Genomic DNA, 27,500 nt, shown 5'->3' on the forward strand with positions numbered 1-27,500 from the left:
GTATTTTTTCTGCTATATCAATAGAAACTCGCACTAAAAAAATAATCAGATTCGGAATTCTTTATGCAATGACGTGCAGCTGCTGAGCAGCATCTCGTGTTCATGCAACTGCTTCCTCGTGCAACATCTCCTATACAAACACACTATAAAAGCAACATAATAATCCAACACTAGGGTTACAAGATAAAGCAACCGGGATGTGTGCTCGGTGCTTGCTCTCCTCCGATCAACATCGGCTCCATCAGACGTCAGACCCTGAGGGGATCGGTCGTGACGTCGGCCCTCTCGGCGGCGATCTGCTCGTAGAGGTCCCTGACCTTGAGCCCAACGATGGTCTGGAAGAGCCCCGTTCCGTTGCTGCTGCCCGGGAGGTCGGCGTGCTTGAGCATCTGCTGCGCCACCTCCCCGTAGAACTTGGTGGACAGGTTGCTCAGGTGGGTCTCCACGTAGATGAGCTCGTCCAGCTTGTCGAACTGCCCGTCCATCTCCAGCACGGACACCTCGTGTCCGAAGTAGGTGCCGAAGCCGTAGGCGAACTTGATGCCGGGGTACGAGCAGGAGAGCTTCCGGCCGCAGGGGATCCAGGTTACGACGGACCCTTCGTCGAAGAGGTACACCGGGGCGAAGTGCCTCACGCCTTCCTTCATGATCAGCCTCACGCGCAGCACCTTGCCCTCCTCGTCGTTCGGGATCAGCTGCGTCGGCAGGACCTCGATCACGGCGTCCGCGTACTGCTTCTGCGGGTCTGCACCAGGGAATGAAGAGACAAGTATAGATTGCTCAGCTCTGCAGGGTGGTCTGTGATTTTTTATATAAGGGGTGATCTGTGATTGGTAATGGAATTCAGCATCATGCAAGGAGGCTGGCTTTACCAATGTAGGCGTCAAAGTCCGGCTTCCTGGCATCGATGCTCGCCTTGATGCTCTCTAGGCTGTGCCCGCGCTCTGCCATGTCCCTCTGCAGAAAGGAAGCTTAAAATGTTAGTGAGATCAAGGCAGAAGAACTACGAGTCAGCAATCTTGTTACACAGCTGACCTGGATTTTCCATGCAAACTTGACCTCTTCGCTGATGTCCAGGTAGATGCTGAAGTCTAGCAGGTCCCTCACGCGCTCATCGTACCTGAAGTAAGCAGCAACAGATCGATCATTATTGAGCTTGAGCAACGAATTGTATTGCAGTCAAAACTCAAAACCGACGAAACAAAACGAAGCAAGAGGAGCAGTCACATTGGGTGCAGGCCCTCGATGACGAGGATCTTGGGCGGCGCGATGCGCTCGGGCGGGTCGAGGAGGCCGGTGACGTGGTTGTAGACGGGCTTGTCGACGGCGCGGCCCTCCTTGATGGCCCTCACCTGCTCGTACATGAGGTCGAAGTCGTTGGCTCTCGGGTCCAGCGCCGTCAGGCCCCGCGCCTTCCGCGCAGCGCGGTCCAGCGAGTGGTAGTCGTCCAGGCAGATCACCGTGGCGGTGCTGCCGACGAGCGTGTTGGAGTCCGGGTTCCCGCCGCTCGGCGGCTCCGCGCCGCCGCCGAGCACGCTCGTCAGCCGCCGCACGAACGTGCTCTTCCCGCACCCCGAGTCGGCCGCCAGCCCGATCACCACCGTCTTGCCCGCCGCCGCCGCGGCCGAGCACGACACGCGGGAGGGGAAGTGGCCCCGCCTCCTGCTTCGGAGCAGGATGGACGTGCCCGCCGGCGAGTATCGCGAGGTGGCGGCGCCGCTCGTGTGCGCCGTGAAGGCGTCCATGGATCAGCCGACGACGCCAAGAGACACACCAATGACCTTCGCTTGCCACTAGGACGACCAGCAGCACGATGAAAGCTGCGAGGAGAACTAGCTTTCGGAGGTGGTGACTGCGTGGTGACACGGTGACAGATGAAAGGCGAGGTAAGCTTGTAGCGAGCTCAGCTCCGATCAGCAACGAGATCTCGGCTCCAGTTTGAATTAGCTTGTGGCTGTGTGATTTGTCTCTGCTCTCTTCACCAGGACAGTGAAAATCCTTCCTCTGCTGCTCTGTGTGTTGTCCATGGTGGTGCTGTTGCGGCTTGCGAGTTGCGACGGCCATGAGAAAGCTTGGTGGTGGTTTTGTAGAAGAAGATATGGTGGGCCCCGCGTGGTTTACGTGGTGCCAGGAGGCACGCCTGTTGCGGATGAGAACCAGTGACCGGAAACGGAAGGGCCGGAGGCCGGACACATGGTGCTTCGATGCTGACATGGTAACACATTCAACACAGGACACAAGTTTTAACATTTGCTTCAAGTACATGCTACTTTTTCCCTGATGTCATGATATGAAAGGTGCTTAGTTAAAAGAAAAGGTAAAGTGCTTAGTTACCCCCACACAGCCACAGCCCACAGCATGAATATACTGTAGTCAAAGATGGCCAAGATAAATACTCGAGTCGACAAATTTGATTTTCAACAATAGCTGTTTGGAATGGACTACAGAAATTCGTACGTCTTGCACCAGCAGGACAACTGCTTGTGCAACAAGAGGAAGCCCAAGGTATCCGACCGGCAAAACCGAACCACAGGGTCACAATCGCTTGCCCTGCGAGGCGAGGAGTATTGACGATGTTTTCTTCCGTTGAACACATGCACAAGTCAACGAAGAACCATGATGCCTCGGAGTACATGGGAAATAGGTAAACAGACAAGCGGTTTTCGCGGGCCGACTAACCATGGTAACAACATTAAACAAACCATGATAACACATCCAACAAACCATGGTAACAACATTCAACAAACCATGTTAACACATTCAACAAACCATGGTAACAACATTCAACAAGGGAAAACTGTTGCTGTTCAGGCAGAAAACTTTGCTATACCGTACATACAAGAGAAATTTGCTCCGACTAGGAAAAAATCAATATAAAGCGGCAAGCACAGTAGCATATAAGAATTCAGTTCAGACACCATATGGCGGTTGCTCTTCTGCATTTCAAGAATAATATAATACTGCGTGCCATAACGGTCGCCGACATGCCAAACTTAAGACTAAACTAACCTGATAAAACATGGGCATAGCTAATGAAGAAATAAAACACCCCGTTCCGCAAGCAAACCTATAATGACAGTGCTACCATCCTAAACCATACCAGCTTAAAAAAGCACCACCACTGACATATGAAACGATAGACTCAAGGTGTGCTGACAGGTATGCACAAAACCACACGAAAAGGTGCTACTAGCATTCATAAGTAATTCTCCATCACATTTTCCGACAAATGTAGTTTTCCACTATGGCTGGCCTCACTTGTTCCCTCTGAAGTACATGTACACTCTCTGCATAACACAAACAATAGAATATTTAGCATTAGCATTGTGTATAACATGTAGTAATGAAAACAAAAGGCAATTAAACATCTTGCCATTCACAATTTAGCTTCCGATGCAAAAAAAACTCTTAGGTTAATTTATATAGCTTCTATGCAGTGGAGGGGGGCAACAAAGAATGGAGGGTGAATAACACCAGGGAGAGGATGCCAATTTTAGGCTTAGCTAGCAATTATACCTAATATCTACTAACTTCATCAAGAGATAATTGCTCATCCATGACATTAACTACCAAAACAAGAATAGCACGGCACATCAGAAGAAACTGTTTACCATTCAGATATTAACAACTCCATAACAACAGCATGTGTTTCTCGATTAAGTGCTATTGTGAAACTATAAGGGGTAAATAAAATATCCTTTCCTAATTTATAACAAAATTACTCTACTCAACTGTGCAGATACAGATATATAACATAATTCATTAAGACTTGTTACAATATTCATTAAGTTATTGTGTGAAATAAAAGCTTGAACGGTTTAACATGCTGTGAACAATGGACTGACTAGTATGCACGCATCAAGGGGAAACACAGGAATGTACGAGAATGTTGGTTGCTGAGAATAGGGTTTTATTTTAGACCTGAAGAACTGCAATGCTCAGCAGTGTCTCCAAACAGAACAGCCCAAACCCCACAAAGTAGAAGATCTGCAAGAGCAAAACATTCATTCTTAATGCCCCGTAGCATCTGGAAGTTCCCTTCAGAAAACCGGACACGCTCATAAAATAATGCCCAGCATTCACAGGCTGGAGCTGTAAACAGAAGTTCAGCTTACCCCAATTACGATATGCTCAGAGAAGGTGTCGATCGCAGCCAGTATACCACTGAAAAGAAACAGAAAAGGTTTTGCATTGGATGAAGCAGAACATTTCCAAAAGCAGGGAGAAGAAAAAAAATTCAAACCATGGAGGAGCTCAGCTTAACATTTTCAAAAGATATCCACTATATAGTAAATTAAGAGTAGATTTGCTGGTCCAATAAAACGGAAAATGATAGATAGGTTCACCAGGATACTAACATTCAACTGGTACATTGTCAAACATTTCTTTTCAAAGAGAATGAATGAAGTCAGCCTATTTCATATCTTTCAGATGAAGATGGAGACATCCAATTTAAAAATTTTAGGGTTGTATATTTTACACGGGAAATTCCAAGATTATGAAGCCGCCAACAAGAACTCTACCACTGTAGACTGATGCGGCGGAAATTAACTATAACAATGACTGGTAACTGTAGATACGGCAGAGGGAACTTACGTTAATGATTTCCCATGGAATACAATGGGTGGAGCAATGGCAGCAATTATGCAGAAACCAATGTGTATCTGCACCAAGTATCATTGAAAAAACGATGATATGACATGTGTGACAAGTGATAACTCTTGCAGCAGTTCAATTGAAATGTCAATGATGCAAAAAAAAAGTATCCAGCTAGATCTTACCAGATAACAGAGGAAAAACCATCCGAAACTGAAAGCACTGTTAGTCCTGTTTAATAAGAATTTAAAAAGACAACGTGTCAAACACACAAGGGCCATAGTTCCAGAAATATATATCATATCTGCATCCAAGTGCTGTTTTAAGCACCTAGGGAATTTGCAGCCATATCTACAAGCAGTGTCTAAGTATAATTGGGATAAATATACGCATTCCTCAGCCTCACTCATGGATATACCTAAAATGAAAACAGTGACTATTGTATGGGGGTGTGCATAGACTATTCATGCAAAGTAGTTGCTTTGAAAAATGCAGGTGGAAAGCACTAAAACGGATGTAAATGCATGTGTAAAAATGCATTGCTTTGTAAAATCCATCCATAGTGATGAGTGGTGAGAATGGTGGTACCATACCTCATTGCACGATAGAGGGGCCTATACCATATCAAATATGACAGGGGAATTCCAAGCAAAGCATAGATAGTTGCAAGGAAAAACAGCTTTGAATCTGCAAGGACAGTAGGTACCAGCTATTAAGTGCAGCCATGAAGGGCCAGTATAAAGTGAACACAAGCAATAAAAGAGAACCATGATACGTACCTCCCTCCTTGATCCAGCAGACTATGACAGCAATGAAATTCCAAGAGAGGCAAAGCACAATTCCTGCAATTTACATTAATCCAAAACAAATGCTATCATGAGCAACCAATGCTGGAGTCTTTGTAACACACCATATCTACTATCGCAATAGCATGATTCTGCCCTCTACCTAGATAAAAAAAACAATTTACTACTTTTATTAAATCACTGATGCCACAAAATGTTCCTCGCAAACATACCAAGCCAGCTTGCGAATGCAAGATACTGCAACCTCTGCACATTGGCCGGTATCTCATTGGCAATGTCATGGTGGATGAGCGGGAAGAATGGCGGCCAGTTCTTCTCCTCCATGGGCACTCCGGCTGCATCAAGCAGAAGGAAAGCGCAGATGATCAAACTCTATTTAACACAACTGGTAACTCGAAATCCTGACAGCAGCAACCAAACTATTATGCTACGCACCATTCTTCAGCGACTCCTCCCTCCTCTTGATATCCTACAGCCACAAAACAATCACCATGAGACACCACCGAGTCAAACAGAAGCTAAAACCTCAGAAGTGTAAATGGAGGGTAAAACCCCACCGCCTCACGCCGCTTCAGATCTGATTCCCACGACGAGAGCTCCCTCGCCTTGCCCTTGGAGTCCTGCATTGCGCGCCCATACCGCCCCCGGAACACTCGGATTAGCACGCGAATAACCACCGAGGGAAAAGGGGGGAGCAGCCGTATGAACGAAATGCCTTACCCCCATGGTGTCGAGCGGGACGTCGACGACGGCGTCGCCCCTGCCGGCCCCCCCGAAGCCGATGGGCTCGGTCGGCCGGAACCCGTACTGCTGCTTGCCGCCTCCGCCTCCTCCATTCTACCACGCAAACAGCGAGGTTCCACAGTTACACACCCAAAGCCTCCAGATCTACCAAAGCACCCAGCAAAAATCTCTGAGGAAGAGAGGGAGGGTTTTTGGCTCACCGAGTAGGGGTTGTCGTCGGCGGCGCCCTCGTCGAAGGGGTTGGGGTCGTGATGCATGCTCGCTGTCGCCTCCGCGCTCGGCTTGCGGGCGAGAGGTGAGCGGAGGGGGGAAGCGGCGCGGCGGGGGGCTCTCGGTGCGGTGGTTTGGACTCGGGTCGCTTCCAATTCAAGCAGTTTCTCCGCCTTTTTCTGCGCTGCTGCTTTTCACGTGACCTGCGGATGGCGACGTGACGGGGGGAGCGGCCGAGCGGGTGGTGACGGTTCGGTCCGTCCAAAGCCAGCACGCGTCGTGGCGGCGCCCACCAACGCCACGCGGAGCAGGCCGCCAGAAGTGCCCGTCGTCAGGGTCGTTTACCCAATCGACGGCAGCCCACGAAAGAAAGGGCTGGGACCCACTCAAGCAAGTAAGGCCCGAAACAAAGCCCGTTGTTTTAGGGGCCCCAGTTTTCGGCCCCGTGAAATTTGTTTGGTCTTTCACAACCACTTGGGCCTTATCATAGGCCCACGAGATAATTTATCATTTGCCCATGCCTGCCTGCGGCTGCGGGGGAGTCAAAGAGATTTGTTTTGGGAGGGGACGCGGGTGAGCTCACTCCAAGGAGCAGAAATTAGGGCGAGGTGAGGGACGGATCCATGGAACCGAACGAGGAACGAATGCCTCTCAACCGAAGCAAAGGCTCGTCCCTATCTTCTTCCTCTAGCAAAATCGGTCTCATTTAATTTGAGCCATGTGCGAGCTCCACATGCCTCTCACGCCTCCCCAGGCTTATCTCTACTACTACGCGCTCGCTGGTGGAGCTCAGTTCTTAACAACAAGGCACTTGTGCGTTTAGTGTTGTTTACGCTAATCGCAGCCGCTTATTAAGAAACTCGCAAATAGTATTGGAGGACAGAGAAAAGGTTGCGGCTGACTTAGGGTTTCACGCGCGACAAGTAGTTGGCTTTTTTTCATTCCTTTGCTTCTTCTTCTTTTTTGCTTGGATTTTGATCGGCGTTTAAAGTATGGTCCATGTGGAGTTGAGGTGAGAGTGAGTGAGATTTGTGTTTTGTAGGAGTTCGATAATCGATATCTACGGTGGTGGTGATGTGTATACGGTCAATGAGATGCATACTGAGACACATGCTTTCCTGCCTCTTGGTAGGGAGCCTCCCTTAGCTTTCTGTGGTGATCCAAAGAAAGCTAGTTTTGCAACACGGCCAGAGATTGAATTGGCAAAGTGTGGTTGCTAACGTCTTTTGGCAGTGACGTAAGGGACCAAAATAGCAAGGCCCTTGAATTGATTCAGTAGCATTGGATCCTAGTACTTAATCACCGATCAAAATACAGTACTCCCTAGCAGCACATAGAGAGGCATGTGTAGCTAGTCGTAGGTCGATCGGTCGTATGCTTGAAAGTTTAGCCCAGATAAAGTTGATCAGATGTAGAGGCTGATGATGATCAATCAGCAATGTCATGCTAGCCAGTCATCAGTTCGACTTCAAATATCCCAAAACCATATGTAAAATTCAAAACTCTAGGCGGTCAGCGATCTTTTGAATTCCATGGATGCGGATTTTTGCTTTAGTACAGGAAGTGACCCTGATGAAAGTATATACTGGATGCGGACAGAAACGCCACCAACTTTCTCAAACTCAGCGAGATCAGCGAGTTAATCGCGACGCAAGCACACTCGCCGGCCCGTAACTCTCGATGCGTTCATTATCTTTCTAGGCGCGCGCGCGCGGGCACGGAAAGCTCTGCAATTAACGGAGCACTGCACGCATCCGATGTCATGCAGAGTTCACCACTGCTAGCTACTAGTCGACACACACCACACGGGTCCCCATATGTCAGATCGATTAGCTAGCTAGCTAATTTAAACAAGTGCCTAATAAATGTGTGCGAGTGCAAGTGTCACTCCCATCTCGATCGGATCATCTTCGATCCAAGTACAGATCGAGATGCCTGCTCCTTTTTTCTGGTCCTACTGCAAGTTCTGCAGCTAGCTCTGCGAAGGGCTCTAGGCAGCTAGCAGCAGAGCGCACGAGTTAACATGAGCGAGCTATAGGCCCCTAAATTTTTCAGATAAAGGAAATAATTCCAGCTTATGCCACCGCACACAGCCAAGTTGTTATATCATTCTCAGCTTAGAAGCTGAAAAAAAAAGGAAAATGAGTACACATAGAGCATGAAAAATTCAAAAGCATATAGTCTATTATTACTTCTCCATCCATTTTTGGCGAATTTAATCCAAAGCGACGATCTCTATTGCTTTGCTTGCCAAACAGATTGTCTCCCTTATCCTAAATATTACCCTCTATCCTGTCCAGTAGCATATGTTAACTGTTAAGCACTTGAAACACACAAAAGAGTACTCCTCAACCCTCATCCAGTCATCCTACATGTGTAGGAGTAACAGTTACTTTGTTCGCCCTAGCCCTACTTGCCAATTGTCATCATCAGTCATCACAGATTTTTTGTACACGACTTGTAGTACTTGTCTTTCATGTCTTCTTCCTGATTTCGCATCTGATGGTCAGCTTCTATCCACAGGGAGATCAACTGAGAGTGTGTGATGCAGAGAGGTTCTCTTTGGGTACATGTTGGCTTGTGGCACTAGAATATACCCCGGGCGTCACATGGCCGGATGCTTCTCATTCCCTCTTGCTGCACTGGCCCATATCCTAGCCACGCATGCATGCGCGAGCAGCATGGCTACTAGCACGCGGCAGAGAATCCCGCGGCATGCAGCACATACATGCGTGCCGTATGCATGCATCAGAGATTGGGAGAGATGTGATGCGGAGAGAGTGAAAAGAGACTGAGAGGGAGAGAGAGAGTATAGCAGCTGGCTGCTAGGGCGCCCTCTTTTTGTGCCCCGAGAACAAGAGAGATGGCTCGATCGATTTGATGGTGGTCGCCAGTTTTTTTTAAAAAAAATCCCCGCCGGCTCACGCGCGAACGTGGGAGAGGGAGTTGGGGGCAACGAATTGATGGCCTGAGCTGGACAAAATCCAAATTCATATGATGATGTGAAGGTTGGTGGGGATCACTCCACTTTTTTCTGTAGTGGTAACGAACCAACATTGAAATTATGGCGCCATCGGTTACCGGGAATACTAGAATATGGGATTGCCCAGTGAATGCTGCGTGCATCGATATACAATATTGGCCCCGGCTGCTTATTTGTTTTAAAATATAGTATAGTGCTCCTACGCATAAACTTCTGAATGAAAAATTCCTTCTGAATACGAGCCACTTCAATTTACCTTTACTTCTTTAGCAAAGCCTACATATGCATGAACCATGATATCGCAATGATCATCAACTCTCTTCTAGTCTTCTGTGACCAAATCACAAGTCAGTAACAGTAATTGGTAGTAATGAACTTTTACAGGCCGAAATGACGGGCAAAACTTAGAAAAATTAGGAACACAAAATAGTGGAAGCGCAAGGACAAAGCATTTCTTAATTTTCACATCTGGACCTACACCTTTGCGACAGTTTAAAGGGACCACTACTGCACGTTTAATTTCTCTCTCAAATGACAGGAAGATCTAGCAGGAGGATTCTTCCCATTCTTGCTGACCAAGTTAATGTTGGTGCTTATATCAGGAATTTAAATAAATCAAATAAAACAATGACATCCTTATTAGTAAGACGTATGCTACAATTGAATTACCTAAAATACTATAACTAAACCCTTGTCATTCAGACACAGCGTTCTCTATTCTACACTTATATTTTTCATTAAACAAAAATTAATATAAGGATTTTAATTGATGAAGCATGATGCTGTTGCCCACATAAATAGTGAATCGTGTCTCTCCTGTGGGCCTTGCATTGCTATCCAAAATAATACTATAATAGGACATATGTTCGACTGCGAAAAACTCACAATTGTTTTGAAATAAAAGTTTCAGCCACCGATCACAAGCTTGCATGCTGGCATTCTTAAGTTATTCAGAGTTACTTAACTATCTAGCCTGTGGGGTGTTTTCAAATCTCCAACTGATCGCCTCTTGGCTAAAATAATGGCCACTCCTGGCAACGAAGATTCTCTAGCTTTTGTTAAAGCGTATCACCTTAATCACAGCAAGACACACAAAGGACAAATGCAGACATCTAGAACACCTATTCCCAGTTGTTTAAAATAATCGTACCTTTAAAAAATGGATCTGGCTAGTGTTTATATAATGCCGTGACAGCCTGCCCTCAAATAATTCCAATTCAGAGACAGTTCTCCGTAACTAACTCCAAACAATTCCTTTTAGTGCTCCGTGAAGTAGAGATCAGGCATTGATCGCCTTTTGGACAGTACCTCAACTCCTCATGTCAAGAAGTCAATCCAATCCCAAACTGTGGTAACAAGGGGGGAGACCAGTGGGGACTGCAGTTGAGAAGAGAGCTAGAGAGAGGGAACCCTAGCTAGCTAACTGGCACAATGTGCAGTTGTCAGTAGAAAAGAAACATAGCGCGCGCGCATCAAAAAATACTCGATGAGTGTGGTTAAGTGACAAGACTCTTTGTCTTGACTCAACTCCAAGGTGCTAAGTCAAACTGATCAGATAATAAGTTCGTATAGTTTCTTAATTAGTCTACGAAGCTATACAAGTAATGCCTATACGTGTGGAATAGATTCCGCAGAAAGGTAAAGAGATTAGAATGAAGAGAGACGCAGGTTGAATATGGTTTGACCAGTAGTACGCCACGATGTAGCCGCTAACAGCATCCACACATGCAAGTTTTTTTCGTTCTTATTTTTAAATAACTTATGCACTCGAGCATGCTAGATGTTTAATGTTTTCATAATACTGTGGATGATCGATTAGCGCTAGTCAGTTCCATCAAAGTGGAGTTGATCACAAACAATTGTCCAGGAAACACATTATGAATACTTTTGGGAGGAGAACACATGATATTAAGTCCTTTACCTAATATTGCAAAAATGAAGTCATCTACCATCATGTATGGCAAACACACCAAAAATCACCTAAACAAGGAGCCAAGAGGCGCATCAAAATATCTGACTTAAATGTACATTTTATGTTCCCACAGTATTAGTACAAAAAGTGCATGAATAAGACATGCAAATTTGGAATAAACATGCATGCTAGCAAGAAAATTGAAGGGCAAATAAAAAATTAACAAGATTAGCACAGGATTACATTTGAAGGACACTGTTCCCGTATCTCTAAACCAGGACCATGTTGTATGCAGGGTTGATTGGAATCAGCTAGATCAACTGATCATGAACGAACTACCATTTCAACTATAGCTGGACAACAATACTGGAATCACAAAAAGGAGTATATATATTTCTATTAAGTAGTAGGTGTCCATATATTATTCAAACGTATACACGACTGCGATGACGAACGATTGCATGCTGGGTTTTTAAAGCTGAATCGGCATCAGCGACGGCTGCTGAATTAATACTATCAGTTGCAGGAGAAGAGATAACATCGAGCCCTATCACCCGAAGCATGTCCTTTGCGCCGAAAACGCCTTCAAATACGGGGGCCAGGATCTTCTGCGCGGTGAACCGGCATGCACAGGATAGGGTTACAAGGTTCTGGCCGCATGAGATCCACCCTCATGGATGTCGTTGGATTCAAAGAAACTTCCACCAGAAAGCAACTGCCCTTTGTTTAATCCCCCATGGCAGCGTCACCTTCGAGAACCACTTGCCCTAGATGCATAAGCAATTGCAGAGAGCAAGAGCTATCCGATCCTGGGAAAATCCTGGATTATTGATCAATTCCAACTGACCATTTTGTGTCACAAAATCTATGTGCTTGATCACACGGTGAGATATGCGTGTCGCGAGTTGCTTAGGCAAAGGAATTTGTACACGCTTGATTGTTTGGATTATTGTTGCCGTTCGTGTTGTTTACGTGCGTCATTGAACGTAAAATACTTCCTTGGTGTACTAAAATATAAGCTCATGTGGCGCATACATCTTCTTGTCTATTAGTCTCTGATGAGCTATTACAGTCATTTTCCACCTCATTGGCTGGTCAGATTTGTTAATTTTACCATTCCAGATAGTTTATCATATGGCATCAAGATAGCTAGCTTTGAGATTAATGTGGATACTAGAGATGCAGTTCTCCATCTGCTGATGCCTGCAGGCCGGCCACATCTTATTTTTCTGCAAGCAACAATGCAATCATCATGTTGTTGCTAGCTATGCTGTGTTTCACAACGAGCACGTTCATACACGTACCTGATCTCAAACGATAAGAAGATAGAGATGATAAAGTTAAATATGAGAGATATTCAGCATATTTTTAAGAAAAAACATATCATCCCACCTTTTCGAATCTGCCAATATCTCCAAAGCTGGAATATATGGTTTTCATAGAACGAAGTTTCTGCAACTAGGACACAGACGGAGAAAACCCTAGCTACGATCCGGCTGTTGTGTGTTGCTGATCGATTTGGGGCGGCATTACAATTATTCACGAGCAATCATCGCGAGAAGAACACACACACACCAGCAATTGCCAATTTGCCATGGTACAAGCGCACAATGCAACCCACCCTGTTCGCCAGCGTGGCCTCGCCGCATAGAAGACAAATTCATGCCATTTCAGATCATAGTACTTGGGGCACACATGCATGCGCTTGTGCGTGTCCTGTGGTGAAACGACCAAAAGTACACACAACTATGCGCCGCACTGTAGCCGCCGCATATGGCAGCTCGCATACGCATTTCCATCGTCGGCCAATGCAACAATATTAACTCCCCCCGGCCCGGCCCCTGATGATGATGATACGCACAAAAACTATAAAATATTGGACTATATATACATCTGTAATGTACATGAATTTACGCTGCTTATACATATATAAATGTTTTGCTGAGATATGTAGTGCTACAGGGGCACGGAACCACGGAAATATGATGTGAATTCTTGTGTGCAGAGCGATCAGGTCGCCATGAAGAAGGCCTGAGAAGTGCAAGCAGGGTTGCGTGTCCGGCCTCGGTCATTCCGTCCGTCAGTGGGTCAAGAAGAGGGGACGACGCCAGGCTCACAGGCAGACGTCCGGCGAGGGGCAGGGACCGGGTCGGCTCCTGTTTTTTCACCGCCGTGCACGGGCGCGGCGCGGCCCCGTGGTTTGTTTTTACCAGGCGACAGGCGCCCGCCGCGGCCATGCCGCCTTGCGTATGGAGGTGGCACACCGGCCGGGCGCGGCCTCCCCCACCTCCCCGGCCCTGGAAAAGGTCAGCCTCCATCCGTCCGTCGACGGTCAATCGTCCGTCAGCAGGAGGGCCAGCATAGGCATATGCATGCACACAACACATCGCCAGAAGGAAACAATACAAAAACCACACAACCCATCACTCTCTCCCTCCTGTCCCTCTCTTGATCTCCTCTCCCTCTCTCTCTCTCTCATCTGCCCTCACATACTTCTTTATTGTCCTCTCTTGGAAGCCAACTCAAGTTACCCATCTCTCCCTCTCATTGCATCCCTCCTCTCCTGTTGCTTGCTTGGTGTAAAGAAAAGATAGCTCGCTTTCCACAGCCCATCTCTCACATCCTGCTTCCCCTCCACCCTACCTCCTTTTCTGCCCCCACAAAAGCAAAAAAACAAGTTTGCTTGCTTGCTTGTTAGCTACCTCCAAGCAGCAGATCGACCCAAACTGCACCTTCAACAGATCACTGTCCTGCCCTAGCCCCTTTCTTCTTCGTCCCAACACATGCAAAGCCTGAAGGCTACTGCCTGAGAGCATCACGCGGCTCCTTGCTAGCCAGCAGCGCAGCTAGCTAGCCCCCTGGTGCCAGTTGATTGGAAGGGAGAGGAGGAGGAGAATTATTGGGAGCGGTTGGTAGCAGCAGCTTGCATCCACTATAGAGCCTGCGAGGGATCGGCAAAGGGCGCCCTAGCTGCCGCTACAGCCATGTGCGACTACTTCCTTCAGAGGATGGAGGGCGACCAGGCCGGCGGGGACCTCACCGACATCGTCCGCGCCGGCGGGGCCATGCCGGGCAGCGCCGAGGTGCCGTCCACGGCCGCCGAGTGGCAGCTCCAGGGGGAGCCGACGATGCTCTTCCCGCCGCCGCCGTCGTCATCGGACGGCTGCGCCGGGGGTGCCGGCGGCGGCGCCGACGTCTTCGGCGACCCTTTCGCCGGCCTCGGGGACCCGTTCAGCAGCGACTACGCATCGGGCGCCGACTTCCTGGACGCCATGCCCGACGCGATGGCCAAGGTCGGCTTCGACACGGCTGTCGGCGGCAGCGGAGGAGGGGGAGGAGGCGGAGGCCAACTGATGGACATGAGCCGGAAGCCTTTCTTGCCGCGGGGGTTGCAGCAGATGCCGGCGGTCGGCGTGCTGGCTCCGAGGGTGCTGCCATCGCCGCTGTCGCCGAGGGCGATACGGCCGTACCCGGCGTTAGCCGGCGACATGGTGAAGCTCGGCATCACAGCCGGGCAGGTGGCCGGGTGCGCCATCGACGCCGCCGTTGTCGGCATGCAGATGTCGTCGCCTCGCGCCGCGGGCGGGATCAAGCGCAGGTTGGGGCAGATCCGCGTGTGGATCCAACATCTGCTTTGTTTGCATCTTGCATGTTACAAATACGAACATGTACGACCGGCGTGTTTGCTAGCTCGTGATTCTTAGGGAAAGTTCTGCGATCTCTTTTCATGTGTTCCTTCTGCTTTGTCCTCCTTTTGTGCTAGTAGCTCTCTCTGCACTGCACCTCCAAGGAAAGGTAAGAAAAGAGGGAGGATTCCAAGGATTCCTCGGGCTGTGCCAGGGATTGGAAAGATCGTAAGTGTTGCCTACAGCTCGAAATTTTAGGCGTGAGGGTCATCATGAACACATGGTGTGATCGGTGGGAATATTTCTGAATCGGCAAACGATGCCTACACATAGGGTTATGTGCATCTAGACCTAGCTGGTCTTCTCCCCGGAAAGGCCGGCTTTTGTTGAGTTTTGAAAAGTGATCTGTGAAACCCTAGTAATAAGCTTCAATTAGTTGCGAAATTTTTGAGAAGACGACTACTTAGCTTGTCTCAAAAGATTATGCAGTATTTGCACTTGAGGTTCTGTAAATTAATCATGCGATTACTGCTGTTTTACCAAATGTTAACTTGCTAATAAAGATTCATGTGTGCAGGAAGAACCAAGCAAGGAAGGTGGTATGCATTCCGGCGCCGACAGCGGCAGGGGGGAGACCCACCGGGGAGGTGGTTCCTTCTGATCTCTGGGCGTGGAGGAAGTACGGCCAGAAGCCTATCAAGGGATCTCCCTATCCAAGGTATGTGCTTCACACATCCGCTAATTATAGTTGGGTTTATGTTTCAAGAGAAAATGGTTCGTGTGGAACAATTAAACTTAAGCTGAACAGTTGGTGATAAATTGAGGATAGATGGAGCATATACGAACTGATAAGAGTAAACAAAACTATCTTCTGCATGTTCTATAATTATACAATTCTCAGCTCCATGATTCTTTGTGTCTGCATCATCGATGCGGTTTGAATTAATTAGCTGAAAGGTAATTTAATACTTATACCTGGCTACTGGGTAGCAAGGCGTATTGGCATGCTTCTAATTCTCGTATCCAACTAGTTTTATCCCTCTATGATACAATGGCATTTTTTGGGTTGCACATCGACGTAACAGATACGGATACTTTATTAGCAAGATACAAGTATTTTTATACATAAAGTATGTTTGGGGTTAATGTACCGATCCATATTCCAAGGCATACACACTATCAATATAATTGTTCATATTTTTTTCAGATTTAGTTCTCTTCTGTGCCAAGTTTATGTTGCACACTACACCAGCTGGATCAATTTTTAAGCTCTCTTGTACAGTTTTTATATACATGTGATATGTCAGCTATATTGTCTAGATTAATGTGGAAAATGTAACTGCTGGAACAAACTTTTTTGGTAAAATCATAGCAAATATGATAATGATTTTCAAACGCTATAAATTAATAAAAACCATAGCTGTATCGGCACATAAGTACATATATGAAGCGCAAACTTTATCTTTCGAACGCTGGTTGCAATATCACAGCAAGTGATGAAAACGTACATGCTTGCTTGCTGATAAAAATGTTTTTGTCCATTATTGGAATGGACGATATTCAGGGGGTACTACAGATGCAGCAGCTCAAAAGGATGCTCAGCACGGAAGCAAGTGGAGCGCAGTCGGAATGACCCCAACATGCTGGTCATCACCTACACCTCCGAGCACAACCATCCATGGCCGACTCAGCGCAACGCGCTGGCCGGGTCAACCCGTAATCACCACGGCAAGAACAGCAGCGGCAGCAGCTCAGGTTCCAAGAGCTCGCAGAACGAGAAGCAACAGCAACCAAACGTCAAGGAAGAGCCCAAGGATCCGGCCACGACGACGACCACCAGCACGATCACCACCACGACCAGTACCTCTCCGGTAGCGGCTGTGAAGGAGGAGGCGTTGGCAGGATCGTCAGAAGCGTTGGGGAGAGTCATGGATGCAGCGGTCGTAGACCACAATATCGAACTCATGGACCAAGTGTTCAGCGAGAGCTACAAGCCGATGATACCGGAGGCCGGTCACTCCGACGACTTCTTCTCCGACCTCGCGGAGCTGGAGTCAGATCCCATGAGCCTGATCTTCTCCAAGGAGTACATGGAAGCAAAGCCAAGCGGTGGCGGTGATCGTGCCCAGGAGAAAGCAATAACCAAGGACTTGGATCCATTCGACATGCTGGATTGGTCCACTACCTCTTCGGCAGCAAGCTCATTTGAGCAAGGAAAGAGAGGTTAATAAAAAAAACACCGTGTACCCTTGGCATATGTGCACACATCATATACATTGGATGAGCATCAGCTAATAACCTGAAATTAAGATTACCACAAGGTCAGCAAGGAAAGATGAGAGGGTTTTTTTTTCACTTTTCTCTTCCTTTTTGGGTCGTTCTTTGTGTCCTTATTATCATTGTGTGAGAGAGATTGGAATTTTTGTTCAAGGTTTAGATATGAACCTTGTTTTAAAAGGTTTGTGTCAGCTTGATGTGCTGTACTTATGCATATGAGATGAGCTAGTAGCTGGTAGCGCTGAGGATCCTGGATCCTCGCTCGCGCGCGCGAGCGCGCACGCTAAGCTCCATTGATCTGCTGCAGGTGTTTATGGTTATCTGACATTCTATGTGCTCGAAGAAGATATGACATAAAAAATTGGAGAGATTGGGGAGCTTGGGCCAGGGGTGTGTGTGTGTGCGCGTGTGAATGTGATAGACGAAGGAAATGGGGAATAGAAGAAGAGACCCACATCCTTGAAGGTGATGTGACAGAAAGCAGAGGCAGGGGCGCCCGTTGCAACGGAAGATGTTGTGTTACAATAGCTGGCCGCTCGGGCCACTCCTTGCTTTTGCATGCCGCGCTGGGGCCTGGGAGCCTAAGTTGGATTCTCTGGACGGTACATGTTTTTGTCCGTGCGCCAAGGAAAATGCATGCACGAACTTTTACCTGTTCCTCTCCTCCAGCAGTGACCAGCCACAGCCGCTGCTTATTACGTACACTTGCCTATTTGGCAAGTGTACGTGCCGCCCCTGTGCATTAGTACATGCGATATACAGCACGCTGGTCTATTTGGCAAGTGTACGTGCCGCCCTAGCAAGCCAGCTCGATCTGCTGTAGTATTGCCTGACAGCAAGTGGTGAAGCAGCATGTGTATCCGGCCGGTACGGTACAACGTTCGGTAAATACGTGGCGCGTACGTATGCTAGCTTCCAATTTGGACCCACCTGCTGGGAGAGAGTATGTAGGGACAGTGGCTCTGCGTACGTACATACCCTGCTCTCGCTCGTCTCATGGCGCCGGGCTGATGTACGCGTACAACAATAATGCGGTCAAGGAGTAACGCATGCGTGCGTGAGTCGGTGTGAGTGAGTGCCCCTCTGCCGTTGCTGCAGGGATGGCCACGTGCACGTGTCTTACGGCGCGGACAGCTGATGTAACATCGTGTCAAACGACACGTAACTGTAAATTTGTCAGTGGTGGGCTGCGCACCATGATTACATTTTGTGATACATATACGTGCATCCATCAACGAACACCCGGCCAGCCGGCTGTCCCAAAAGTAACGCACTTTTCCGGCCGGACAATGTACACTGTTTTTTCTTCTTCTTCTTACATGAAAAAGAGAAAAAAAAATGTAGCGTGATGAGCGAGGTAATGACAGGTCGACGAGAGAATCGCAATTGATCCGGGCGTTGTGGCTGCGGGCTGCTGATTGCATTGGCGGGTGATAAACCGGCTATCAGTTGGGCATGCATTATCCTAAGGAACCGTTACAGACTGCAAAGCTGCCTGCCGCCTCGCCCGCAAGGTCGTCGTCGGTGGCGTGGCGCTCCCCGAGCGAGTTCGTGCGTTGCACGCGCGGGTGCGGCCGGCCTGGCGACTTGCGACGTGAGCGATCGGGCAACGGCGCACGCAAACCGAGCTATCGCGCACGCAGGCCGGCCGTGTGGGGGCCGTACGCGGAGCTCCTGTGCCGTGCGATGGGCACAGCGGCCACGACGACGACGACTGAGGAAGAAGAGATTGGGTCGTGATGCGCCCAATAATTAGGCATTCAAGCGCTGGGGCAGACCTGTCCGGGCGTCGGATAAGCAACTGCTACTATAGCGAGCCACACGGATCACCGAGGGGGTCAGGTCACGCGTGCGTGCGTGCGTGCCACTATTGCCTTATTGGGAGCGCGCCAGGGGAGACGACCCCCGATGGATTGGCGCCGGGAATTGAATGCGAGTCCAAGGAAGGAGCCCTGTACCGGCACATTTGGATGTTCGGATCAGAGGGTGGTGGTGGTGCATGCATGCGATGCAGGGGTTGTTGCAGCGTGCCTTTCACTGGTAAATACCCCTGCGACGTGCTTAAACGCAGGTGCTGTGCCGTGGGAGCCCACCGCAGGGGGGTGTCAGATGGCAGAGGCATTTCTCCGGACATCCTTTGACGATCGGTCAGTCAGTGAGCACAATTACCTTGTCCTCATCTCAAAAGGGTTTGTTTAAAAAGAAAGGAGGATCCGAAAACGAAAATGCATGTGAGCACAATTACCCTGCTGGGCCAATCAATAAAGGTGAGCAGCTAACAAACAGCCCTGCTTGCTTGATTTGCTTTGGGCCCCTCCAAAGCCCAGCTGAGCTGGAACCCCAATGTTGGGCCTCGCTTTGCTTTTAGCAAGGGCCTGTTTGGCAGAGCTCCACGCAACTCCAGATCCAAAAAACGGTAGCTCCACTACAGAGCAGCTCCAGCGTGGATCTATGTTCTCACTGTGGAGCTGAGCAAAAGTGTTTGGCTGAGACAACAGCTCCAAATCCAGAAACAGAGTTTTTGGTTGGATTGTCCACTAATGCCCTTGGTGTTTTCTATTTTTTCTTCTCATTTTTTTCTGCTTATAAGAAATAAATGTAAATGTGAGAAAACAGTTATGCGCCAATTACCGATTTGTTGTCAACTGTGTCGTTTAGGTGGTTGTCTGTTTATATAAAGTTTCTGAGTGAATTTATGTTCGGCGTGGTAGCTACTGATCGGGTGTTTTCCCATTTTTTCTTCTCATTTTTTCTAATTACAGGCGAGGTAAGCTATAGTGATCATCCTGCTGTCATATCTGGCTGTTAAATCCATAGACCGATAAAAGACCGGACAAAAGCCCAGTCATTTTCCCAAGCAGTTGATTAATTATTCATACATAAATTAATTATTCATACATAAATAATTGTCCATACACTTTTTTTGTTTTTTCCACCACTCAGCGTCCATATTGATAGTTCCCTTCTCCCAGTTCCAACCAATACCAGTTTGCTTTCTCATTAATTTTTTCCATGAAGACAAATCAACCCTCAACTTATCCCACTTGTTCCTAAGTTGACTTTTTTTCAACATGATACCGGTACTTTGAAAAAACCTTTCTTTCACCTCGGAATATCTTATTCAAATGAGTGTTTGGTCGATTTCCTTTTCTAACTTGTTCAGCGAATAACTTGCAACCAATGGTGGTATAGCCATCATTCCAATCCATATGATCACCCTATTAATGATTTCCCCAAAATATTGTTCAAATTCCAACTGTATTATACAACAGCTCCACTACAATGGAAGAAAAATATACCTCATCATCCCTTGCCCTTTTGTTAGCTGATGTAGCACGCCTCCTAGCTTGCGCAACTGGCGTAGAAGATGCCTGCGACGCCATCAGGAACTCATCGCCGATCACCGCGTCCTACATGCCATTTGCTAATAATCCAATTAGTATAGACTATCAGAAGATGCTGTTAGCTGCAAGTTTCAATAGTGAACATGAACTCGTTTCACCACTAAATACCAAAGAATAAACAGGAACTCGTTTTGCAGCAGGTTTTTCATATATAACATTTTTTCCTGCAAGAGAGCATAGCATGATGAAATAATCTGATAATGATAAATTCCCTTCCAATACACTTCGATACATTTAGAGACAAAAGGTGCACTTGTGAACTAAGAATAGAGTTTGCCCAAGAAACTTTAGCTTCATCATGTAATCATTTCCTCTGTGATATCAATTTTTTTTTAAAGTTTTGCAGACTGAATGCAACATTTTTGAGGATATAATATTTCATCTAGAAAAAAATTTAAATCATTGATTTTGTGATTTTTCATGTTGTTTCTCGACTTAACACGTGTAAAATCAAACTATACTCCCTAGAGATGACAGTAACTAAACATTGTTAATCATGAAGCAGTGACGAGCATGCAAAAAGATTTCTGTCAAAAGAACAAAAGGCACCATTTTACAACATTACCTACTCATCATCACATAAGCACAACAATTTTCTTAAAAGCAAAGAAAGCTTCCAAACAAGTTAAGTAACATGATAATTATGAAGCCAGGGGTAACCCAGAGTGGTTTGCAAAGGAAGAGAAGGTTGAGGAGAAGGAAGAAAGTGATGATGTAAGATCACTGTTCTGTGCCCCGATTCCCATTTATTTTGCAACATTTCTATTCCCTATCATGATGAAGATCTCGTGCAACTCTTTTTTTTAGAATATCGTAATGAGGGATATGCAACTTTCAATGCTCTAATGCCATCTAACCTGAATGCCATCTTTATATCACTATCCCAATTCTTTTGTATCGTTTTGGTTCCTTTGGATGCTGAGGTAAATTCAGAGACATAACTATGTTGAGTATACATTTGCAGGATATGGGCTTCAGCCTCTTCAACTGAGCTGTGCAGTCATCAGAGTCCCCTTTTGGGTGGAAAAATAGTTGTGATGTTTGGATTCTAGCCTTGTTTCATTTTGGTGGAATGACTGCTAGGTAGTAATTCAGCTGTAACTTGCTATCCTGGCTTGTGTTTTTACTGGTGAACCAGAGTTTTTCTATCAAATATATTATCCTAGCTGGTGTTTTTACTGAGACTAGATTTTCCCAAGGGTGTTACATATACAACATACAAGCATACTGTCATTAACCTTGTGACAAAAGCATAATTCCGCCAAATGCGAAGGCCAAGGCAAAGCCACTGAATTGAGCAAACCAGACAATGCCTTCCAGAGCATGATGGCACCAGAATTGCCCAGAGTGGCCAAGCGATTCAACTCGTACCACCCTTAAACAAGCAACAAAGTACAGAAATCGGACAAAATATGCGAGAATGCCAAAATCGTACCAAGCCATCCGCGGCCACGCTACCACCGCTGGCCGCGCCGCCCAGGCCAGCCGCGGCCCGGCTTGCGCCGTCCAGGTCGGGCGCGCCGCCGAGGCCAGCCGCGGCCAGGCTTGCGCCGCCCAGGCCAGGCGCTGCCATGCTCCCACCACCGCCCATGGCCGGAGATCCAGTGACGCCGCCGGGACGGGGAAGTCCAATCCTAGGGGCCGGACTGGAAGACGAAGGGGGCGGAGGAGGTGGAGGAGGCGCTGATCTCCTCATTCCCGGCGGTGGTCCGGCCACCGATGGTGACGAAGGCGCTGGAGGCGGCGGCCGGCGCTAGATGCGACGGCAGGCGCTGGAAGAAGAAAAGGCGCCGGAGGAAAAAAGAATGCTGCGTCAGAGGAAAAAAAGAGAGGCGGCGCGCGGAAAAAAAAATAGACGCGAACCGGTACGAGGATTGTAATGGATGGTATTGGTGGGTAATTTCCACCAACTCCATGAGGGGTTATAAAACCAGTGTTTTGAGAGCACCCCCTGAGGTGCTCCGTGGATTTGGTGGATCTGGGAGCTAGATCCATTTTTTTTGCGGATCTGGATTTCACGGAGCTGCATCGTTTGGCTGGAAAAAATGGGAGCGAAGCTATTTTTAAGAATCTGGAGCTGCGTGGAGCTCTAACAAACAGGCTCCAAGTATGCTCCCTGACTCCCTGTTCCTGTTGTTTTTACTTTCACCTGCAGCATCTCACTCAGTGCCTGGGATCGACGTGCCCAGTTCAAACTGTTCGACCACTGCGAACTGTTACTCAAATCTTGATCGACCAGTCCAAACTGTTCCTCAAATCTTGCCCAGTGCAACAGTAAGCTCATCTGCTCACGCTTACCTCCCACCCCTGCGTGGCGTTCGGATCTCACCTAATCTCCTGTGTTCCACTTACACGCAGCTCGCTGTCACCCTGTTAAGCGGTGGCTGACATGCTCATTACCAGGTAATCCTCCTGACGTCACACGGCGCGGCTGGGCTGTCAAGTCCAGAGGATGAGCGCCCGGAGCCTTGCTTGGACCATCCCAGCCGTTGGATCCGCATCCACGTACCTGTTTTGCCAGTGGAAAGGCACGTCATAGATTCGAGCGAGCGGTCACGTCGAAATGCTCGCAGACGGAAGAAAACTTGTGCATCGCAAATGGCAATGGAGGCGGAGAGGGGCCCGTGAAAGCAATGGCTTTGGGACCCTTTTGTCACATCCGTTCGGTGCGTCCAATCAGAATCAATCATGCCCCGCAATTTCCGCGAGAGCACGCCGTTTTCCATTTGGAGTAACGTGTATTCCCACCCCAAATCGGAGTCCTCAGTCGCTCTCGCTCGCTCTCCCAATCTCCCGTCCTCTCCGCCCACCCAAATCTGCCGTGCCGTGACCCTCAAAGGAGAGGCCAGCGGAAGCGGACGCTGCCGCCTGCCGGCATGGACGCCGGCCTCGAGCGGAGGAGCCCGCCGCCGCTTCCAGGGGAGGCCCAGGTACGTCGTCCGCGTGCTTGCAGTTGCATCTATCGGTTCGAGCCCGAGGAGGCCTCCCGTTACGCGCGTCCCGCCGGTCGGACGACGCGACGCGCCGCGCCGCCGCAGGAGGCCCCATGCGCGCGTCTGATTGGCGAGCACGGGCACGGGTGGTTTTAGAGAGTTCCACCGGCGCCCGGTGCCATTCTGCTGCGGTGCTATGGCGGCCTCGCCGGCCGGCGGTCAGCTGCCTTTGTTGTGACCGTGCACTGACTGTTCCTTTTGTTACCGTGCAAGGCGTCTAGTTCAGGTCAGAGCCTAGTGCCACTGCTGGGAGCTCAGGAACAGGAACTGGGCAAGGATAGTAGTAATCTCTACTCCAGGGCGTCCAATATAGTATTGTGTAAGTATCTGGCACTTCTTTCCAATGTTAGTCTTGATCCAAGAACAATGACCCATAGGTGACAAATTATTTACAGCGTTATACGAGATGTGCTTTTTATCTCAAAAGTCTAGTACGGTGCAGTATATCCTTGCTTGCTTCAGAATGATATAACCATGCGAGTGAACTCAACTTACTGCGCTACTAGGCCTGGTGTTCTTCGAAGTCGTAGCTTTCTACGGGGTCTACCTGAACCTGGTCGTGTACCTCCAGGACGTTCTCCATGGGGACAGTGCTTCCAACGCGGCGGCCGTCAGTTCCTGGGCCGGTGCAAGCTTCCTGATGCCCGTGATCGGCGCCGCCATTGCCGATTCTTACTGGGGCAAGTACAAGACGGTGCTCGTCGGCCTCTCCATATCTCTTGCCGTAAACGCTCCGCACAATTTGGCATCTGAACTCTACATAGAACTGGCAACTGTGTGCTTGCTTCTCTGACGTACAACTGAAAGCAGGGGATGGCCGTGATCACGACATCGGCTACTCTGCCGTCGCTGAGGCCTCCGCCGTGCGAGCACGGCGGCACGTACTGCGCCCCGGCGACCCTGAGCCAGCGGCTGGTGTTCTTTGCGGGCATATACCTCTGCGCGATCGGGACCGGCGGCGCGAAGGCGGCCATAGTCTCGTTCGGGGCGGATCAGTTCGACGACGACAACGGCAAGAACGCGGCGGAGCGGGAGATGAAGGCGTCCTACTTCAGCTGGTTCTACGGGGTAGGCAACCTGGCCGTGCTCACCTCGGGGACCCTGCTGGTCTGGGTCGAGGAGAAGGTCAGCTGGGGGCTCGGGTACGGCGCCTGCGCGGCGTCGATGGCGGTGGCCGTCGCCGGCCTCGCCGCCACGGCGCCCGTCTACCGGATAGTGCCTCCGGTGGGCAGCCCGCTGAAGGGCGCGTGCCAGGTGCTCGTCGCGGTAGCTCACAAGGCGGGTGTGAGAGTACCTGACGACGCTGCTGACCTGTACGAGGAGGTGCACGACAAGACGCCATTGCTTGATGAACCAGCGCGCGAGCAGCTGGAACACACCGACGAGTTCAGTGCCTGGACAAGGCCGCGGTCGTCACGGGCGCGGACCTGGAAGGCGCCAGCCCGTGGAGGCTGTGCACGGTGACCCAGGTGGAGGAGCTCAAGACTCTGCTGCGGCTCGTCCCGATCTGGCTCACCTCCGCCGTGTACTTCGTCGCCAACTCCCAGACTCAGACAACCTTCGTGCAGCAGGGCACGATGACGGACACCAGGATCAGGATCGCCGGTGGCGCGTTCTCCGTCCCGGCCGCGTCGATGACAAGCGTCATGACGGTGTCCGTGGTCGTCTACATCGCGCTCTACAACCGGGCCGCCGCGCCCGTGGCGCGCCGCTTCCTGGGCCGCGCGGAGGCGCTCACGCCGCTGCAGCTCATGGGGCTCGGACACGGCGCTGTAGTCGCCGCGGTGGCACTCGCCGCGTTCGCCGAGGTGCGCAGGCTGGCGAGCGCCAGGGCCGGTGCGCCGCCCATGGGCATCGCGTGGCTGCTGCCGCAGTACGTGGTGATGGCCGTCTCCGACGCGTCGCTCAGCGTCGGGCAGCTGGAGTTCTTCTACGACCAGGCGCCGGAGACAATGAGGGCCGCGTCGACGGCGTTCTACTTCCTGTCGTTGTCGGTCGGGAGCCTCCTCAGCTCGCAGGTGGTGACGCTGGTGGCGTCTGTGACCTCGGCGGGCGGGCGGAAGGGGTGGTTCCCGGCGGACATGGACGAGGGGCACCTGGATTACTACTTCCTGCTTATTGTTGGAATCGCTGCGTTGAACTTTGCCGTTTTTGTTTACCTCGCCAAGAATTACACGCCCAAGACCAAGAGGGTTAGATAGTCATAGGATTCTTTCTTATCTCTATTAAAGTTCAACAAAAATCTCAATAGTCTGCTAGCACTTGTCAGTTATCACCTGCATGTAATCAAAATGCAAATATAAATTGGAATTGATGCACGGAACATACAATTTGGATTCAACTTCATTTTGAAATGTACTTTGCTTATCTTTTCAAGCCACAGACCGTACCCCCTCCATCCCATAATACACGGCGCGCACATAATTTAATATTCAAACTTTGAATATTTTGACCTACAACTTTGTATAATGAAAAAAATTTCTTACAAAGATAATATCATTGAATTTATGTTTAAAAGCACTTTATATTTCTATAAACATTATAATTTTATTGCTATAAATATTATATTATGAGGGATATTTAAAGTCAAATCTTAATATTAGAGACCGATGCAAAATTTGATTACGTTGTGTCTTGGGATGGATAGAGGGGGTACCGATGAAATGTTTGGCCCGCCCCAGTAAGTACTGGGCTTGGGTGATTTGCTTTCTGATTTAGATTGGGCTGGGCTGACTGGACTGGTAGTCAGCTGGAAGGAAAGGATAATCTAAAAAAAAAAACAGGCTGGAAGGAAAGGAAAATTGTCATGCACTTGTACTTCTCTGACAGACTGGAAGCAACACTCGATGCCTCCGTAATTCCAGTGCTACTTCTGTTGTTACCGAGTCTTTCGGCGTTTCTGCTGTAACATACTAGTACAGTACATACTACTCCTCCATTTCTGACACTGCCTTGTTTATACCTCCGTTGCTTTTGCAACAACCACTTGTTCTAGAGTTACATGACGAAATGGTCGGTAGCGGAAATTCAGTCTTGCGGTTGGTGAGAGCGATGCGCCTGCGCTCTACGAATTTCGTCAGCTGTCTGAGCTGACCTGAGGTTGTTGAGCTCATTGGTCTTCAGTCCATGCGTCGAGCACAAGCGATTTGATAACACCATCCCCCCAAATTCTCCAAAATGAACGCCACCGTACTTTAAACCCAGTTAGACCATAGATGCCCTTCTCTCTCTGCTTCCCCACTGGTAGAGTTCCATCTTTGAATTGAATGGAAGTGGCTCGTCACTCGTCAGCTTGTTGCCCACCAACCATTCAGGATGAGGAGATCTCGGGTCAATGTCAGTATGAATCGGACTATTTGGGTCAGGTCGAGGTTCATTTTTATCTGGATCTGAATGCATGCGGGCGGCCGTTTTTGGCCAAGACTTGGATTCTGCATTAGTTGAGCAAACCATGTGTTCAATAAAAAAAATTAGCACAAATCAGTCGTCACTTTCCGTAATTTATATCGGTCAATTACTATGGAGATATGCCATGAGTAAGTAGTTTCTCATGCATGTTTCAAATTAAAGCACAGGACAGAAGGCGTAAGATGGTACTGTACATGAGAGTCTGAGGCCATGACGGCTGCGCTGACGGGGAGGCGCCGAGGCGTGGATACACTCTCTCCTCAGGTCAACAGAACAGGTCATGTGTTCATCTGATCTTTCAAGGTGAAACAACTCTTGTCTGGTCAACAAGTCATGTATGTGTTCAATTGATCTCTTTCGAGGTGAATCTTTGTCAATTTTACTGAAGCCTCCTTTTCTGGTATCTGAACGACCGAACCTCTCAACAACCACACAACAACGGTGTCCTCCTGCAGCCCAGGCGCAGATGAATTCAAAGGATCTTATCAGATTATTTTGTATTTGGCCATGTGCTGGTAATGCTTTTTCTCACCCATGTGAT

The 27,500-nt window shown here is 48.8% G+C and overlaps 3 protein-coding genes and 1 pseudogene across 3 annotated transcripts; 2 read left to right on the forward strand and 2 right to left on the reverse strand.

The window, feature by feature from the left end:
* Positions 1-34: 34 nt before the first annotated feature.
* LOC101762778 (phosphoribulokinase, chloroplastic) lies at positions 35-2,071 on the reverse strand. Its single transcript, XM_004976611.4, has 4 exons — positions 1,228-2,071; positions 1,036-1,120; positions 873-957; positions 35-745 (listed from the first exon to the last, which is right to left on the reverse strand). The coding sequence occupies exons 1-4, from the start codon at positions 1,743-1,745 to the stop codon at positions 249-251; spliced, it is 1,185 nt and encodes a 394-aa protein (XP_004976668.1). The 5' UTR covers positions 1,746-2,071; the 3' UTR covers positions 35-248.
* A 688-nt stretch (positions 2,072-2,759) lies between these two features.
* LOC101763187 (secretory carrier-associated membrane protein 6) lies at positions 2,760-6,528 on the reverse strand. The gene is made up of 12 exons (XM_004976612.3): positions 6,347-6,528; positions 6,123-6,239; positions 5,960-6,022; positions 5,838-5,871; positions 5,615-5,737; positions 5,376-5,438; positions 5,190-5,283; positions 4,782-4,827; positions 4,597-4,664; positions 4,116-4,164; positions 3,922-3,987; positions 2,760-3,287 (listed from the first exon to the last, which is right to left on the reverse strand). The coding sequence occupies exons 1-12, from the start codon at positions 6,401-6,403 to the stop codon at positions 3,255-3,257; spliced, it is 813 nt and encodes a 270-aa protein (XP_004976669.1). The 5' UTR covers positions 6,404-6,528; the 3' UTR covers positions 2,760-3,254.
* Positions 6,529-13,744: 7,216 nt separating this feature from the next.
* On the forward strand, positions 13,745-17,345 carry LOC101763595 (probable WRKY transcription factor 14). The gene is made up of 3 exons (XM_022828207.1): positions 13,745-14,849; positions 15,455-15,595; positions 16,442-17,345. Exons 1-3 carry the CDS (start codon positions 14,236-14,238, stop codon positions 17,103-17,105), a joined length of 1,419 nt encoding a protein of 472 aa, XP_022683942.1. The 5' UTR covers positions 13,745-14,235; the 3' UTR covers positions 17,106-17,345.
* A 5,949-nt stretch (positions 17,346-23,294) lies between these two features.
* LOC101763995 lies at positions 23,295-25,897 on the forward strand (annotated as a pseudogene).
* The last annotated feature ends 1,603 nt before the right edge of the window (positions 25,898-27,500 follow it).

This window comes from Setaria italica, chromosome VII (genome assembly GCF_000263155.2).
Source record: "Setaria italica strain Yugu1 chromosome VII, Setaria_italica_v2.0, whole genome shotgun sequence".
NCBI lineage: Eukaryota > Viridiplantae > Streptophyta > Magnoliopsida > Poales > Poaceae > Setaria > Setaria italica.